At 33.2% G+C, this 20,126-nt stretch overlaps 1 protein-coding gene across 5 annotated transcripts in view; it reads left to right on the forward strand.

The window, feature by feature from the left end:
* LOC104585894 (protein SEMI-ROLLED LEAF 2-like) overlaps positions 1 to 7,858 on the forward strand; it is a 132,022-nt gene extending 124,164 nt beyond the window's left edge. For 4 of the 5 annotated variants that reach the window (XM_010242924.3, XM_088899195.1, XM_088899196.1 and 1 more), the window contains 5 exons: positions 4,571 to 4,698; positions 4,962 to 5,153; positions 5,247 to 5,492; positions 6,911 to 7,144; positions 7,314 to 7,858. In XM_010242924.3, the coding sequence (XP_010241226.1) occupies positions 4,571 to 4,698; positions 4,962 to 5,153; positions 5,247 to 5,492; positions 6,911 to 7,144; positions 7,314 to 7,478 (965 nt within the window). In that variant the 3' untranslated portion in view covers positions 7,479 to 7,858. Of the gene's footprint in view, positions 1 to 4,570; positions 4,699 to 4,961; positions 5,165 to 5,246; positions 5,493 to 6,910; positions 7,145 to 7,313 lie in introns of all 5 variants that reach the window. The other variant, XR_016083023.1, reaches the window with a different exon arrangement.
* The last annotated feature ends 12,268 nt before the right edge of the window (positions 7,859 to 20,126 follow it).

Here is a 20,126-nt window from a genome sequence, read left to right on the forward strand (position 1 = left end):
TATTCGGAGATGATGAACTTTAGGATCATAATAGAGAAATCCTTTATGTTTTAAATTGTACCCCATAAAGGCACACATAGCTGATTGAGCAGTAAGCTTAGTGCCCTCATGGGGAGGAAAATGTACAGGCAAATGCAACCAAAAACATGAAGTGTAGAGTAATTTGGAGAATGATGAAAAATACAATAAAAAGGTGACTAACTACCAAGAACTGAAGATGGAATGATGCTAATGAAATACACAATAGTGTTGGCCGCCTACACCCAAAAGGTAATGGGAAAATGGGAGTCAAGCAGAAGGGATCTCACCAATTCCTATGATGAGTCGGTTCTTGCATTCAACAACTCCATTTTGTTGAGGAGTTCTTGGACAAGATCTTTAGGATAGAATACCATGTTTCTTTAAATAGGTTTGAAATTCTTCATTTTCCCCATCAAAATATCCTCCCTAGTCAGAATGTAGAATGTGAATGGTGGCATTGTGTTGGGTCATTATCATGGTGTGAAAGTTTTGAAAGGTGGGAAGTACTTCTGATTTCTTCCAAATGAAATAAATCCAAGTATATCTAGTGCAATCATCAATAAATAAAACAAAGTATTTATATCCGAATCTAGATATAACAGGAGACGGCCAAACATCACTATGTATTACTTGAAAAGGAACAGTAGCATGCACAGATTTATCAATATTCTTAGAAACATAATTAATGGTAGGTAAATAAGCAGAAGAAAATAGATGATCCAAGTTCTTAGCATGTGTGTGGCCTAAACATCTATGCCATAAATGCCGCACATTATTACAACGGGAATGTAACACATCACTAGTAGTATAAAGAAAACAAGATGAGGACGAAGGTCTCTTCTCGAACTCAAGAGCAAATAGCCTTCCAAACCTACTCCCCTTCCCCTTCACCTCTCCAATGCGTTGATCCTATATGACACAACCATCATGAGAAAATAGAACCAAGTTACCATCATCAACAAGTTGACCCACATAAAGAAGATTGGTAGTTAACTGAGGAATAAAGAAGGTTTTTAGGAGATGAAAGGAAGAGGATTGAGAGGTAGAAAGAAATAAATCATCACAACCAACAATCTTTAATGACTCACCACTAGTAATAATCTGGTCATTAGAAGGGTAGGGTTTAGGAGTCTGACCAAAGGAGGCCCCAATCATATGATTTAAGGCTCTAGAATCTATATTCCACATATGGCTAGGAGAGGAGCAGGTGGTAGAAGACTTACCAAACAAGACAATAGCAGAGAAGGCAGATGAAATAGTTGAAGACACAAACTATCATACCTTATCCTCAGTCAGAGTACCAGAAGGCTCCCCCTTTGAGTCTAAGTTGGAGGGTAATATTAGATGAAGGCTCTATAACTATCTGAAGTGCCTTGTATTGACCCTTCTTGGGAGGTCGGGTATGGCATTTAGTAATGATGTGACCTCATTGTTTGCAATAGGTAAAAAAATTTTTTTTCTTACAGTGAGAGGCCACATGTCCAAACTCCTTGCACTCATAGCACTGCATCTTGGAGAAGTCCTTTTTGCCCTTTGGCTTGGTAGCTAGAAAAGCTATATTATGTCCATGTTCTTTCTTGTTGTCAAGGGAGGACTGAGTGTATAGTCTAGTCTCCTCCCTTAATAGTTCACCCAATATGGTGTCCAGGTCAGGCACATTTTCCCTACTGAGTATGCTGGACCTTATCAACTCATAGTTGGGTCCAATGTGCATAAGAAAGTGCATGATCTTCCTTTGATCGAAATGCCTTTTCACAGTTGTCACACAACAATCAGTCATTGTGGCCCCAAGATGAACAAGTTCATATTTTGTCCATAGATTAACAAAACCAGCATAATATTCATGTATTCTTCTCTCCCCCTGGGTGTATGAGAATATGTCCATTTCAATTTGATATTGTTTGGACATATTTGACTACTGATATACCTTCTCAAAGTAGTCATACATCTCCTTAGCAGTTTTCAAGCCCTTCAGAGGGATAGCTACATCAACAATGACTAAACATAATATCCTGGAAACAATTTGGGCATTACTGATTTTCCACTATTTTAGCCCTTTAGCATAAGTAGCCTTAGGAATGGTTGTGGTACCATCCAGATAGCCCCACATAACCTTCCCTTCAACAAAAAATTGGAAATAGAATTTCCATAGAGCATAGTTTGTTCCATCAATTTTCACAGATATGATGTCACTCCTTTCAGATCCCATATTCGGTCAAGAAACCAAAGAAAGACTATAGAAAAGATGATAACAATCACTAGAAGTCAAGAGGAATACTTTGAGAAAGAGATAACAATCATTAGGAACCATTAAGACCCTTTGAGTAAGAAAATGAAGTATGAAACCTCAGTCGAAAAATCAACATCCCAAAAAAGGAAATTGTAAGTAGCAGTCGCCCAAGGAAGAAGATCAAAACCCCTTTAAAACTTCACCAAATCAAGAGATATGTGTACAACAGATAGATCTGATCTAGGTGACACCAGATCTGAAGTTTGGCCCTGATCTAAAATCTTCCAAGAGAGATCTAATGAAATCTCTCCTACAGAGTTCAAACTCTATCTGTACAACAAGTAGGGTTGATCAAAAACAACACTGTACATTCCACCGGTTGAAGGGTTCATCTCAATAGAGAGATGAGATTACTACCCACAAAAAGTGATAAAGAATCAAGAATAAGATCAGAGAGCAACATGCTCTGATACCATGTCAGTTCAGTCAAAGAAGAGAAGAGACAAGATAGTCACACAAAAATGGATGGGTGTGTACTGTCCCACTTGCCTAGAAAAAGATATTTATATATTAGTGTGAGAGTGGACAGTTCTATCCTTACAAGTATTATAGTAATGTACAAAGAGATATACAAAAGAACCAAATAAAAGAAAGTAAAATTATAAAGTTACCCCTTATCCTCTCTACAATGTGCCTCTCCCAAGTCCTAGGCATACACCTGGTGCGCCTAATGCGCCTTACGACTCAGCCCAAGCATGTGCCTTTTCAAAATTTTATGCTCTTTTGCTTTTTTTTTCTGAACCTAGTGGTTGGGTTAGGGGCTCCGCATGTTGTTGATTCATTCATTCATCTTAAAAGGCTTATTGACTATCACATGTGGAGAAATCCAAGAACCCTCTATTTGCTAATGTTGTTCATTCATTCATCTTAATAAAATATCTTCTTATAAGGCAATTAAAATTATAAAATCGTTATTTTTTATGTGAGAATTAAGAATTTAAGACCCTAACATAGACTTTTTCGGGCTTGCCTCGAGGGGCGTGATACAAAGGCGACTCATAAAATAAAAAATGCAATATATTTTACATCACATTAACTACATGAAGTAATGCAATTGAGGAAAAGAAGAATCTATGGATTTTACATGCTTGAAAATGCTATATATGTTTGATTTTAATTTTAAATGTTCATTTGAATACTCTTTACATGTTACGTTTATGTATTTTAATTTTAGATAATAGGTTTTTTAAATGTTTATTTTACAATTTAAGTTTATATTTTTTATTAATGTTATGTTTAATATTTTTTTCATTTTTTTAAATTTTTGGCATTTTTTTGAATTTTCTAACATTTTTTTTATTTTTTTAGCTTCTTTTTTTGTATTTTTGCACCTTGCTTCAAAAAGCCGCACACCTCGCCTTGCGCTTTTAAAACACTACTTTAAGCTCATTGTCAAATATGGGAAAAGGTTTTTAAGATATATTAGATTAGAACACACATACTTCTAAACAAAAGTAAATAATACTTGACATGATTGGGAAATTTCTTTCACCATAATAGCTATTAAATTTTACTTGATGCCAACTGTTGTAAAGAAGTATCTCTTCAGGAAGTTATCTAAAATAATGGAAAGTTATGCTGCAAATGGAAAATTGGGTTACAACCAGTTGGAGGTTTAAATTTTCAGTGTCTCATGTACTGGCCAACTGCCAAGTGCTACTGCCACTTATTCCTTTTTTATCTTTTTGTTTTACTTGTCCAGGATTCCATGTACTGCATTTAGGCGTGGATCATAATAACACAATCCTTTAGAAAGTGGGAGAAACATAGGAAATGATCTATGTTCCCTTTATCTATCAAGTTCCAATTAAACATTTTCAACTGAAAGAAAATAATATAATCATTAGTAATCAGTGTTCCATTTCCCTTTGAAATTTGAACCATAAACGTTTTTTTATGGTGAAAAGAGTCATGAGGCAACTCCATACTACTAAGATAACACAATGATATAAATCTACAGAAAGGATTTCAATGTCCTCATTGATTCAAGGAATTCCATTGTCGTGTTCTCTTGGATTTCTGTACATTCTATTAATTAGTAGGTTGTGATAGATCTGCCTGAACTCCACCAGTGTGTGCTTGTCTTACACTGCAGTCCCAAGCCTGGATGAAGGAGGAGGGTTGCATCAGGTTGGCAGTCAAAACTAAAAATGTTCCCAAACTCTCATGGTCATAAGTATAGAGCTGCCTAAATGTCTTCAGGGCATTAATGGGATTGTATATATATATAAATAATCTGTCATTTACAACTTTTTGCAGGTCAATTGAAGCCATCACGCCGTCGATCCCTTTTTACCTTAGCAACATCTATGATTATTTTTTCAGCAAAAACTTATAATATCCTTCCTCTTGTTCCTTTTGCTAAGGCACCGCTTACAGATAAAACGGTATGTTCTTTGTTGCTTTCCATATTAAAATTTATTTAAATTGTAATTCAAGTAGTAGGAATGTATACACTTTGTATTTATGCCTGTAGTTACAATTACTTTTCCAACTTCATTCTCGTGTACATTAATGGTTGCCTCAAGCAGGCAATGGCATGTTTGTCTAAGCCACTTCTTTTAGTTTCTTTTCATCATGTATGAAAAACCATGTACTACACTATCTACGATGTTTGAGATTTCTTTGTCTCTTTGTTTTCTTGTATCAGGTTGATCCATTTCTAAAATTGATTGAGGATTGCAAACTACAGGCTGTTGACACTGCATCTACTCATCCTCCAAAACTTTATGGATCAATTGATGATGATAATGCTGCTTTGAAAGCTCTTTCTACAATAGAGGGCCAATCTAAAGAAGCCCTGGCTTCAACAATTGTGAACAGTTTGGGAAAGTTTTCAGATGTAAAAAACATGTATTTTTTTTTAGCATGATGGATTGCTATATATGATTTAAATGATAAATAGTTAAAATGACTGATGGCATATCTTTTACAGAAAGAGGCGTCAACTATTAGGAGGCAATTACTAAATGAATTTTTTCCTGATGAACTATGTCCCTTGGGAGCTCAGTTGTTCATGGAAACACCACAAATTGCCTCCTCACTTGAGTCAAAGGATGACAAATCCCTTGAAGCAAATGATGATGACATATCCACTGAAGCAAATGAAAATCAAAAAGATCCAAATTTACAGTTAGTTGAAACTTCAAATCTTTTGAGTGTCAACCAACTGCTTGACTCGGTATGTTAGTCATTTCATTAGTCTATTGCATAGTTGCATTATTTTGTAGGTTTAGGTCAGTAAATATGTGTTAGTTCTTGCAACTATCACTTAGATTATTTGGTTCAACATGAGAAATCCATAATGGAGTTGACTCGGATTCATGGAATCAACTCAAGGTGCATGAATTTAAAAATTTTATGAATTATAATCAGGTAATGCTATGTTTCAAGTTTATATTTTCTCACCTATAATCACTAATCATAGCTCTAAACACAAGTGATGTAGCACTGCCTACTCTATTACCACTTGATGTAGGATCACCTGTTTTTATATCAAATCGATGTAAGATTTTAATGATAAATTATATAACTCTAGGAGGGCTAGGATGGGCTTAAGGGTGATTTAGGACAGAAAAACAAATACCGGCTAAGTTAGAAAAGGTCTTGGAGTTTAATCACAAAAAAAAAAAAATTGTAGATTTGTCCCATTTAGGTAAACTTTGAAATAGGGAAAATAGATCTAGGATATTGAAGGTTTTGAACAAGAAGAGAAGATAGAAAGGAGAAGAGATGATAGAAGAGCATGTGACAGCTCAGTTCTTCCTAACCCCAATTGATATTTAAACTAAAGTGCAAAGAAAGATACAAGTACAAAAATACCCCTAAGAGTAACAAACAACCCAAACACCAGCCTGATATTGTCCAGAAATATGCCAAAGATCAAAAATAACAAAGTGCCAGCCTCATATTGTCCCTAAGAGTAACAAATAACCCAAACACCCAATTCTGTTTTGTTTTTTGTTTTTTTTTGTCAAATCTCTAGGATCCTTCCCTAGGCATTACAAAATCTTCAAGAGATGTCCAACAATCCTTTAAAAGAACTGTTGACTCATGTGGCACTATTCAGTTTCTCAAAACTCCAGGTGGTATGCTGACACAAAACCATGTAGGCTCCAGAACAATGGACGAAAAGAAAAAGAAAACTGGAGAAAAGTTTCTGCTCTACTATCAACTTGGTTTTTCTGATTTCATTTATTATCTATGAAGTAAATAAAAGCAAAAGCAATAAAAAAAAAAGAGAAGTAAGGAATAAAGGAGAAGATAGAACCACAATTTAGAAGAAGAGAATGGTTTTGCATCAAAGCCCTTTCTTCCACTATTTATATGTTGGTATTCAAAATAAAAAGACTGAAATACAGTTGGTCATAATATTCACTTATTTTAACATAGCTTAATCTCAATGTGCGCATTACAACATCATAAAAATCAATCCCACATAAGTTTCACTATCATTAACCGTTGTATCAAATGTGCAAAATTTTATGGGGATCACTAGTTGGTGATCAACCAGTGATTAGACCATTTTCATGCTGTCACTTTTCTTAAACTTCAATGGCGTGCCCTCTCCTTATGCCTAAGTGGGTGAAATATCTGCAGGTCGTGGAGACATCGCATCAAGTTGGAAGATTTTCAGCTTCAACTACACCTGGTGTACCATATAAGGAAATGGCCAGACATTGTGAGGCCCTTCTAATGGGAAAACAGGAAAAGATGTCAACCTTCATCAATGCTCAACAGAAACAGGAAAATTTAATAAGTTTTGACGTAGATGATCACAATGTGGATAAAATGGCATCATCTAATCCCCCTGTTGACATGGGTATCCAAATGGTACTTACCCTGCCTTATTTTATGTCATTGTACACCTAAACACATGCATGCATGCATACATGAATCATACATTCATAAAACATGCCCACTGTTCATGCATATGAACATGCTAACATGCATACTATTTGCTGCCAAGGCATCTGATACTGGGAAGAATTTAAACCTGCAGAATGGTAATCCTTTTGTTGATCATTGTTCAAGTGCTAATGGGAACAAACCATCAGTTGGCATGGGTCCAACGTTATGTGCAACTGAGTACCAAAATCATCCCAACTTCTTCACGCTGCCTGCATCAAGTCCATATGACAACTTTCTGAAGGCTGCTGGCTGTTGATATGATTTAGTAGGCATAACAAGAAACTATGACAACTTCAAATAGCCAGTTTGAGGTAAGACTTTAAAACTTTTGATTTTCTTTGAGAACTTGCCAGCCCCAAGCATCATCTGTTTTCTGTAATTTGTATTGGTGTTAGTTACCATTGCAGAGTAATGGAGTCTCGTGATTAGTGTTGGTTAAGGTGTTTAATTGTTTCATGTCTTATCAATTTTTGTTCATTCTTTTTCCCTTTTGTAATTTATAACTTCAGCTTGGGGGTGGTGAGTCCCTAATATGTTGATCCTTCTGAATAGTTTCAAAAAATGCAAAGGTGGCCAAAGTAGCCACAATATTTCCATTTATGAGCATTTTATTTATTATTTCTATTGTTGGTAAAATGAGACCCTTTAATAAAACCTCACTGTCGTATACGTGTATGTGAAACTCTGACCTTGTAAAATACAAGAAATTGTATATTCTACTAAATTTTCAGATTTTGGGTGTTTTCGTTTTGTTTCTATTGAGTTGCTTGATGCATTGTTATCATTCAGAAAATTACAGATTTTTTTCTTGGCACTTGAGAGTAACCTATGATTCATAAACAAGAACCATTGGGTTTGTACTATTTTACTTCTCTGCTTGGATAATTATACTAGTAAAAAGGGCACATAGTTTGCATGTGACAATTTCTAAATGATGATGGTAATAATAATTTAAAGAGTGGAAAAGTGTATTTTTGAAGGACAACATTGTTTGTTGGTTGTTCCATATTAACCTATCAATAATCTAAGCCAGCTTACCTCAGACACTATTAAAGCCTAAAACCAATTTCTTTTTTCATGTGGTGGCTCATGTTTGTAGTTCTTGTTTAATTTGCTTTTAACCAAAATTATCAATATGACAAAAAAAAAGGATAACTTTGCAGTTTACCATACAATTTAACAAATGTGAATATTCATGTGGGCATGATAAAGTGGTGTTAAACTTTTTAATTTAAGAAAGCATATTTGACTAACTTTAGATGCTAAAAGGTTTAATTTAAATGGCATGGTTTTAAACCATCATATTAAAATTTGCATTAACCTAAGCACATAGTACCCAAACTTCAAAACATGTCACTGCAGTACCTGAACTCTTGAAAATTGCTAGTTTAGTATCCATCGTTAGTGGTCCATCAATTACTTCTTCCTTTTAGATTAAACTAACAGCGAACAAAATCCTAAATCCATGATCGATATATATACAAATACAACCTCGATCGGTACTATTTATGCCATCTAGGGATATTGAGATTTGAAGGTGAAAATCAAAAAGAAACCGAATTAAAAGTTCTGGGTACAGATGAGTATATGGGCATATGACAAAAAGGATTTTGAATATTCGCAAAGAACACCATTAGAGAGAGATTGCAACAAAAACAGAAAAAAAAAGAGCAAAGATCAGATCATTCTAAGTTATAACCTCCAACTCTTGTAAGCACCTGCTAATTTCCAGTATTTGAAGCTGATAAGGAAACCGGCAGCATTATAGTTATGCTCTATACAAATTTCTCAATTTTGTAAGTGTTTCTCTTATCTTATACCAATTAGTGATCTACAGATTGCAAGTGCATTACCACATTCTTCTGTAGTCGAAGAATGTGGGATTACTTAAATCCTCTCAATTTTGGTTTACAATTTATGGTTTGGTTTCTAAAATTTAAGAAATGGAACTATATCATTTGGTTTTATGGTTTGGTTTCAATTTAGTTTTATGGTTTGGTTTCAATTTGGTTTTATGGTTGGAACCATATAATAATAAACACTCCTACAAATACCTAACCCAATTAACCGCCCCCAAATTCTCCCAAGATAGGGTAGTTGTGATCTCATAATCTTGGTACTTGGTATGGTGCCCCAGCCCACTCATACTTAGGGATGGCAACTTTCCCTATCCCCAATGGGGACCTGACTTCTCCTACCCGATGGGGTCAAAGTGGGGATTGTTTTGGTGGGGCGGGGATTAACAGGAATCCCTAGTCGAGGTCAGAGATGGGGATTGAGGTCCTCGCCCCGCCCCAACCCCCAATATATGTTTATGTATATCTATACTACTTATAAAAGTGCGAATGAGGAGGTATTGACTTCTGAAATTTTTCTTTATTAAAATATGCCTCATCTTGAATTTAGTTCATTTCCATTGAAATGGTAGAAAATATAATTAAAGAATACCATTAAGTACATTCAATTACCTCTCATTAAGTCTCACATTTAAGTCATTAAATAAATCACTTTCTCTCTCATTGAATCCAATAATTATACTTTTGTTTATCATCATTAAATTCCACTAATAAATCTATACACAATAATTTTTAATAGAATAAAATTTTATATTTTTTAAATAAACATAGAAATGAAATCATATTTTTCATCTAGGTGGTGGGTAAGTAATTCAACCATTTGGGTCAAATGGATAATTTCATGATGTCATAAATAAATAATACAAATTTGGAAATATAAAAATACTTTTGTTTATCGTCATTAAATTCCACTAACAAATCCATACACAATAATTATTAATAGAATAAAATTTTATATTTTTAAAAGAAACCTATAAATGAAATTATATTTTCCATCTAGGTCGTGAGTAAGTACTTCAACCATTTGGGTCAAATGGATAATTTCATTATGTCATAAATAAATATTACAAACTTATAAATATAAAAAATATAGAAAAAAAATTAAAAAAAAAATGGACACGTTTCTACTATTATATATTTGTCATATTAAAAAATAAATACAATAAAATAGACATAATTTTTTTAATGGTGGACATCAAATATACAACTTAAAACCAATTTTCCTATCTAGGGGTGGGTTAGTGGTTCAACCTTTCAGGTCAAATAGGTTAACCCATGATGTATAATTAAAAATATTTTTTTTAAATAGAATAGTACAAAAAATATGAAACAATTTTGGTTACATCTATAATATTATATACTAATAATATAAACAAAAATAAGTATGATAAATAATAATTATTTTATTAATGATATAAATGAAATGTAAAATTAAAAACCAGTTTGAAAATGAAACCATTTCCATATGTAGATGGTAGGTAGGTCAATGACCTAACATTCTGGGTCAAATGGGTCAATCTATGATGTCATAACTACATAACAAATATTATATACATACATACATACATACAATTCTATTGTTATATATTCACCATATTAAACAAAAATAAATGTGAAAATAAAAATTACTTTTATCGATGATGAAAATGGAATACATGATTTAAAATCAACCGAAAAAGAAAAATGGTTTATCCTTCCAAGTGGTGGGTTAGTGGTTCAACTATCCATATCAAATGGATGTTATTAATAAATAATAAAATATATAAAATTCTAGAAAATATAGAAATTTGTCAATAATTTTAGATACATTCTATAATATTATATATTCATCATATAAAAAATGTGTGATTAATGAGAATAATTTTCACTAATGATAGAAATGGGATAAAAATTAGGATAAAAAATAAAGAGCATTAATGTCTAATACATGACCCAACTAACCATGTCAAATGGTTCAATAATTTAATTAAATAGGTCATCTTAGACAAGTGGTTTGGTAGGGATGCAAACAAATCAGATCAGATTTGAATTAGGGTATATTCAAATATAATCAGATCCAAAGATTCGACCGGATCTCATAAATATTGATTTGAATCCGAATCTGATGAAGATGTCATAAATTAGAATCTGATATGATCCGATTTAATATAAAAGAAAGTAATAAATTGCTAAAAGAAAAAAGAAACATAATAGTTAAAATAAAAAACAAAAAATATAAGTATTTTTTCAACCATTTCCATCATATAAAAATTTTACAAAAATGCATTATAAATAACATATTTATATATAAATAATACACACACACTGTATATATATATTATACACACACACATATAAATAATTGATTTTATCACAATATTAAAAAACAATGTTCAAACAATATATTGGAATTGCATTTCCTCTTAGTAAATGAGTAATCTTTATTATCCCATAAATTAAATAATAAAAAATAAGTATAGAATTTTTTATAAATTTTATAAGAAAATTTGAACATACATTGATATTATATATTCTTCATATTAAACAAAAATATGTTTGAAAAAAATGAGAATTATTGTTGGTAAAGATAGAAATGGATAAAATACAAAGAAAAAAATTAATTAATGTCTTAATCATAGTCCAATTCTTGGTTAAATAGGTTAACGGTTCAATCAATAAGGTCCTTTGGTTATTGATTATTATCATCATCATCATTTGATACTGTCACATGTAAGAAATAAATGCAGCAATAAGAATTGCTTTTATTGATGATGAAAATGTAATATATGATTTAAAATCAACCAAAAAAATGGTTTTTCCATCCAAGTGGTGGATTATTGGTTTGACTATCCATGTCAAATGGATCAACAATGATTTTATTATTAAATAATAAAATACATAAAATTCTAGAAAATGTAGAAATTTATAGATAATTTTGGGTACATTCTATAATATTATATATTCATCATATAAAAAAAGTGTGATTAATTTTGGATACATTCTATAATTATTTTCATTGATTGGGGTAACTTTTTGAGGTCAATATTCTACATGTAATATATGCATTATTTTATATTTAATTTACATTTTAAATTATAACTTTTACTTTTAATTTATATAAATATTAAAAATTGTGAATCAGTGCCAATAAAAAGAAATTTTTTTGTGAGAATAACTAGGGAAGGCACCCATGACCCTTGTGATGCATATATTTTGAAAAGCTACCCAAATTAGAATAAAGATCACACCAATTGGACATCAAAGCACAAAATTATTCTTTTCCGGTGTTTATATTTACGATCAGAATACAACTTGTGACATGGTGACCAAGTATAATTGGCCAATGGTTTAGCCACCCGAGTCATATGATTTTTGACCAAAAGATGGGCTTTTTGAGAATCAGACTTGGAATACTAGTCGATGATGGTCTAACCAGCTAAGATCAACAACAAATTGATACAATGTGGTATATTTTATGGCTTTTATTTCCTTGTATTGACTTGCTTAATGACCCGTTCCGAATTAAGTTGAGAAAAAACAAATTGCACATTATGCTTATGGGTCGAACCCATGCTCATAAAAATCGAAAAAAACAAATCGAAACAAGCAAATCGAATAAAAAAAATGTGGTAAAGTAAAATGATCAATTCGACATTTCTAAAAAAAAGGAAGGACCAATTCGGTTTTTGGTTAACCACTAACATAGAAAAATAAAACGGTAGTTAACTGAACCGATTGATATATGTATTTATATGTATATTATATATTTTTAAATATATCTCACATATGATCTATATATTACATATATTATATATAGTTATAGTATTTATAATATAATATATTACATATATTTATTTGTAACATATGTTATAAATATAAAAAACCGAAGAGCTGAAATGGTCAAAAACCGAAATCGATCAACTGATTAATCAGTGGAATCAGTTCGGTGTTGGTTTGGGGATATGGAAAAACTAGTCGGACCGGTTCGGTAAAAAAAAATAAGACATGGTTCAATTAACTGAACTGTGAGCACCACTAAACCCGAATACAAAGAATTTTGTAGTTTTAGATTTTTTTTCTTTCATGTATATATTAATAATATAAATTAAAATATTATTAATGGTTGCGATTCAATCTTTCATTTGAGATCCAATGATAAGAAAGAAAAAAGAAAAACAAAACATATGAAACAGAGATTAGTGTTGTCAACCCATAGTTGACTCGATCGGTTGAACTATTCAAACCATCACCGGCCTAGGATTCCAAGTCCTATTTTGTTTAAACCTAGTGGATGGTCAAAAACTGTTGACTTTGTCAAAACCATCCAACCCAAATGGTTGGACCATTGACCCGTTAGACCTAGTGATCGGGTCACATGTTGCACACTAAATGTGTATGCAAACTTTGGGAGGCCATGCCTTTGCACTCCGATGTCTAATTGAGGTATTTTTCTTATTTTTATTTTGGGTAACTTTTCGAGATCTATGCTGCCTCACTATATGGCACTAGACTTGTTCATGAGCCGAATAGCCCGACAGCTCGATCTAACCAGATCTAAGTCAGTCTTGAACAGGATTTCAGGCCCACGGGCTCGGGTTTGGGCCTAAAATATTGGGCTCAAGCTTTCTCAAAAATGGCCCGTCCCGAGCCCGAGCTTGACTTGATAATGTATTATATAATAAAAATATATTTTATATAATAAAAAGTATATATACAATATTTTTTCTTTATCTTTCTTCTTTTTTTCAAGTAATAATGAGATCTTTCATTATTTTTTAGGTTTTAAGGTCTTTTAATATAAATAAAATAGTTTTTAATTGAATTAAAAAGTAAAAAGAATCCTTTTTTTCCAAATTTTTGGCTAGGGTCAAGCTCAGGCTTCAAGTTTTATATGAGGGCCAAGCTCGGATTCGGGCTCAAGACCTAGGCCTGATGGTCAGGCTGGGATCAAGGTTCGAGCTTGAACATATTCTATTAATGTAGAGGCAAAGCCCAGCCCGACCCGTGAATAGGTCTATGTGGCACAATATAACCTGTTCAACCCGAATGATCAAACTAGTGACCTGCAACCCGAAGGCAAAACTAGTTCAAACTCCGCATCAATTTTTAAAACACTCATGGGGTGCCCTCTATGGGGGGATGTGAATTCATGAAAACATGGGTCCATATTCCGAGCGCAAGAGGAAAAAGAGGGAAAATGAAGGGTCTTAGAGATGAACTCATTTTCTGCATAGCAAAGACCAAAGAGACTTCTCGCTGTCGACAATTAATCTCCTAGAGCCAGCACCGGTAGATTCTTTCCTCCTCCTCCTCTTCTTCTTCTTCTCTTTGCATATATTTTCACAACTGAACTAGTGCCTCCACCCCCTTCTCTCTATCTCTCCTCCTCCTTTTTCTTTTTCCTTCCTTTTCTTTTCTCCTTCTTATACTTTGCTAATCAACGTGTTTAACCAGTTTGATAGATTATTTCTCCAACTTCTTTTACACGGCTCAATCGATTCCCTTGCAGAAGTTGAAGCCGAAATCAGGTATTATTGTGTATACTATAAAAATGTTCTAATAAATTTATTAGGTTTTTTTCATATGCATTATTTATTTTACATTTTTTGTAAATTGATTCAATGGATAAATGTGGTATCTCTCCCAAGAACCCAGATAAGATTGTTTGTATTTCAATGATTGTGTGTATATATTGTACCTTTTTGTAGCTATCTTATTTTATCTTTAATATAAAGCTTGCAATTATTGATCCAAAAAAATATTGGATAGATTTAACCACAGCTTGACCTATCAATAGCAAGAGATGTTGGACCATCGGCCAGATGTACAATTTTTTTACGTTGTAGGTGAATTGTAAGCCATTAAACTAGAATCACTATGTCATGTCAATCCAGAGCAATTTCCTTTTTGACTTGACAATAACCCTTTGCTAAGGCTCAGTTTGGAAGGAGTACAAATACAAATATATAGAGTGCAAAACCTTGTATTTTGTATTATTTTGTATGTATTTGTTGTGTGTATATTTGTATTTGCATTCTTTCAAAACTGAGCCTAAAGAATAAATGAAGAAACTTGAATATATGAAAGAAAATCTAAAACACAAATGTTCTACTATAATATAAAGTAGCTTGGTGGTAGAAAGCAATATAAAACAATAGACCTTACACCAAAGAGTAAATAAGATTAGTGGTTAATATTATCCGACCTGCAACTGTAGTTGAAAACTGAATCTCAATTTTATCAGATGCAGGGCTCAAGTAACAAAGAGTGCAATTACTAATTGGTTCTCATGGAAGTGAGCTACTACTCAGACATTCTACAAATAAGAATGTTGAGTGGTTAGCTCAGTCTATATCCTAATGTGGGTTTGGTTGGAAAATGCAACCAAAGCAGTAAATGCAGGCTTTTCAGGGCCTCAAGAGGATTGAAGGGTCAGGTCAAATGCTAACCAGTCCTCATGCTGGGGCAATCGTAGCAGTTTTTGAAGCATACCATGTAAACGATGCCCTTGATTAAGGGTCAAGGTTGGAAAATGTGGGTTCGGTTGAAAAATGCAACCAAAGCTGTAAAAGCGGATTGAAGGGTCAGGTCAAGTGCTGACCAGTCCTCTCGCTACAACTACAAAGCTTAAATAACTCCGTTTCAAAAGCATAATAATGAGTATATAAAAGTTTCCTATTAACTTGGCAACCTCATTCCTCAAATCAAATGTCCATCGGAATGTTTTTCCTGCATTTTTAGGATGTGATGAATGATCGTTGACAAAGCAAGGCAACCATCAATAATTCTTTTTACTTTGGGAAAATTTCAATAAACCATGGAACAGTGCAAGTAAAATTGTCTGATAAGGTGCATTACACTCCTATAAACGTACCCTTTTTATTATTTTTGTTTCGTTTGAATTTTGAAGTTTTGAGTTGAGACGATGACTTTTTTCTTACCTGGGTACATTTGTTTGGTTTCTGAGGGCTGTTACTTTCCTCGATTTTAAATTGATTTAGCTGTTTTGAGTATTTTTGGGTTTTCTTATGGATCTGGGTTTCTGTCTTTCTGATTTGCTATTGGCTTTTATTTTCAGAGGTTGATAAGAATTCCGAGTGTTGGATTTTGGTGGTTTCTATGCTTTTTAGGGTTCCGTTCAAATTTCAGCTGATAGGGTTTCGGAGATATGCTGGTTCTTACCATGAATTCAAAGAGGCAGAGACGCCCAAATGTTAGATTGGGAGAAGAGATGGAAACATGAGCTGGAGAACTCTAGAAAAACTGATTTTGATCATCCCATTTGTGGATTCTCCTTGCCAAAGTCATGGGGCTTCACATTTTCGGATCCTGGTGTATCTCCGAGGGTTTCGTCTGATACGCAGCAGAATAGAGAGAATAGGAACCCTAATTCTTCGAAATTGATTTCTGAATTTGCAAGCTCGGACGAAACTAATGCAAGAAAACGAAGGTTTGATTCCGGAACTGTAACGCGGAAGGGCCGGCTCATGAAGAGGAGGGGATGGAGCACGAGAAGTAACAATGGTGGTGTTGAGCAGTGCTTGGAGTTCCAAGGTTTGTCTTGAAATTAATAATAACAATGAGAAAGAGCACAAGGGTGTTGATTTTGTTGATTCCACATCAAATCCATGCTACGACGTCTATTCTGTCGAGGGGTTCATGGATTCATCGGACCGTGATACCTCAAATACGAGCAAAGAAGCCCATGGAAGTAAGAGGTGATTCCGATGGGTTTTGGACAGAAGATGCTTATAGAGATGATGATCTGATGATGAACCCTGTATGATTCCCAAAGCAGGCCGTGTATGACAAGATAGGAACCGGTGTTACTATTGTAGATAGTGTAAGAAGGTGGTAGGAGTTGGGGTTTGGTAGGTATGATGATATATTTGAAATGTACGTGTGTTAGCATTCGTTTTTTGTTCGGTCTATCGTCTGAACTTCCAATTCGTCCCAAATTTTTGATTATACCCTTCCGATCCATCTGAAACATCTAAAATCCACCATTAAACCTATCCAATACCTATCTGATGGCCCTGATCGACTCCCATTTACACTTCAACCATTAGATTAGACACAGCCACTAGACCCAGAACCTCCTACGATACCTACCCATGAAATTTTGGCTCAAAATTCCTCTATTTACCCTTTCAGCAAACAAGGATTCTATTTCAACATCTCGCCTAAACACTCAGAACCTAGATTTCTTTGATCTTGATACATCCGAACCGATCAAATTACACCTTTAAACTCCATAAACATCAAAGCACCTGCCCATAAAGTTTTAGCCCTAGATTCCCCTATTTGTCCATCCATCAAACAAAGATTCTATTCTATCATCCTATTGACCCAAATTCCTACGACCTTGACCCTCCAAAGATAGATGAGACCTCACCATCAGATATCAGACACTCTAAATAACCTCCTATGAAATCTCAACCCAAAATACCTTCGTTCACCCATCAATTGCACCAATATTCCATTTTAAGGTCTTAAATTGATTAGATTCCAAATCCGCCCAATCCAGGTCCATTTGGCACAATCTAACCTTACCAATCACCTCAAACTACCTAGAAATCTTACCCTGTGAAATTTCATCCAAAATAGAGATGTAAATTGGGTCATGCCACCTGCGGCCCGGCAAGATGATCCGTGTCGTACTAGGTCGGGGTTCGTAGTCCACGGGCCGACACGACGTAACCCATGTGTCAACACGGCCTAGCCCGTAGCACAGCCCATCATGGGCTGACACTACACGGCTCACTGGGCTCAAAGTGGTTCACGCTTGGCCCGTTCAAAAGCCAGTTTTAGCTTTTTAGGGGTTTTTTACATAAATACCCCCCTTAACAGCTATAAACAACTATATAGAAGGGTATTTATGTATTTTGCTTATGAAGGGAAGAAAAAATGACACAAATGCCCCCCAAGAACTATATAACAACTAGTTTAGGGGGCTTTTTGGATAAAGTTATAAATAACTTTACAATGAGCAAAATACCCCTCCCAACAACTAAAATACATCTAGTTTTTAAGGTATTTTGGGCAATTGAATTATGTTCAATTCCTATAAATAGCCTTATCCTCCACCAATCTCATCACACCAATTCAACAATTGTCTTAATCTCTTCTCTCTTTCTCTCTCATACTCATACATTCTTTGCAATCTGAGTAACTCTGATTGGCTGATTGTCTGATTCTCCAATTCTTAAGTCTTAACTTTATTGAAGTTTCAACAAGAAGGCTTGCTCAAGTATCTCAAGTTAGCAATTTGGGAGGATTGGACGTTGAAAGGCCTTAACTGTTGAAATGAAGTTGGGATTCTGAACCGGCAAGCCGAGTAAATCCAATTAAATTAATCTTATCTTTTTAGAATTTAAAAAAAAAGGTCTCAACATATTCACTATTGACGATATTCAATCGCATCATGATAGTATTAGCACTGATGCTATTGATATTAATGAAAGTAGAACTTTCACCCTTGGTACTGATACTAAGGGAAAAAAAAAGAGGGCCGCTAAGTTGAATAGCCTGGTTTTTAAAGTAGATATCGAGGGAAGGGAAAAAGAGCAGTTTGCTAAAAATGTAAAAAAGACTTTAGCTATTATAGCAAGGGTGGTATTGGCCATTTGAGCAAACATTTACTCACACATGAGAAGGAAGAAAAAGAAAAAGGAGAAAAACAACACAAACACAAATTGGGTGGGGGAGTTTTGGTACATTTAAATACTCACAAGAAAAAGTGAGACAAGAATTAGCAAAATATAATGTACATGCAGAATAACCATTTATGTTAGCTGAAAATACAAAGCTTGAAAAATGGTTGCGCAATTCTATAAATCCACAATATAAAAAAGTTTCTAGGAATACTATTAAATCGGATGCTTTAAAAATTTTTTATTCATATAAACAAAATTTAATTTATTTGTTATTAAATCTTAATTCTGAAGTTGCAATTACTTTTGATGTTGGACATCTAAATTAAACATAAATTATATTTGTATTACAAGCCATTTTATTGATGAAAAATGACTTTTAAATAAAAGAATTTTAAGTTTTACTAGGCTTGAATGACCATATACTGGTCAAGCTATTGCTGCAAACATTTTAAATACTTTATATGCTTATGGTCTATTAGTTTTGATAATGCCAACAATAATGATTCTGCAATAAATATTTTAGAATTTCATTTAAAACCATGTTTAAATGGTAAATTGTTTCATATCAGATGTGCACGTCACATCTTAAATTTATGTATTCAAGATGCCTTGAATATTATTTCTACTCATATTTCAAAATAGAAATTGTATTATATATATTAAAAGTTCAAGGACAAGACAACAAAAATTTAAATATTTATGGCAAAATTATAGTTTAAAATATAAACATTTTATATTAGATGTAAAACATAGGTGGAATTCTAACTATGCTATGTTAGAAAGTTGTATTTCTCATAAACAAATTCTTATTGATTTTTATAATGCAAAAATGCCTAATGATATTATATTTGAGGAAGATTGGAAAATGGCAATTTGTATAAGAGATTTTTTAAAATGTTTTTATGATGCAACTAATGAATTATCAGATATTTATTATCCAACTAGTTGTAATTTACCTTATCAATTAATGGTAATTAGTGATTGTTTTGCAAAATATAGAAATAATCCACAATTTAAATGTATTATTGAAATAATGGAAAATAAATTTAAAAAATATTGGAAGAACATTTCTCCCCTTTATTGTTTAGTCACAATATTAGACCCTAGGATTAGGAAATATGGTTTTTTTACTTGAAACATATTGTGGAAATATGGATATTGAAATTGGAAATAAAAAAGAAAAAATTAATCTGTTATTTGAAATGTACGTTTTATATGAATCTAAAACAATAGAAAATATTCCTACAACTTGTACAACATCTTCTACTTCTGATCTTAAGCTCAGTAGTAGAAGAGAAAAACTTATTTATTTAATAAGTAGACGGCAGAAATATGCTACTTCTACAACAAATTCATTTACTAAACTTAATTTTTATTTACAAGCAAATTTTCTAGTTTAGGTGAATGAATAAA

This window comes from Nelumbo nucifera, chromosome 2 (assembly GCF_055504915.1).
Source record: "Nelumbo nucifera cultivar China Antique chromosome 2, China Antique-T2T, whole genome shotgun sequence".
NCBI classification, from domain to species: domain Eukaryota; kingdom Viridiplantae; phylum Streptophyta; class Magnoliopsida; order Proteales; family Nelumbonaceae; genus Nelumbo; species Nelumbo nucifera.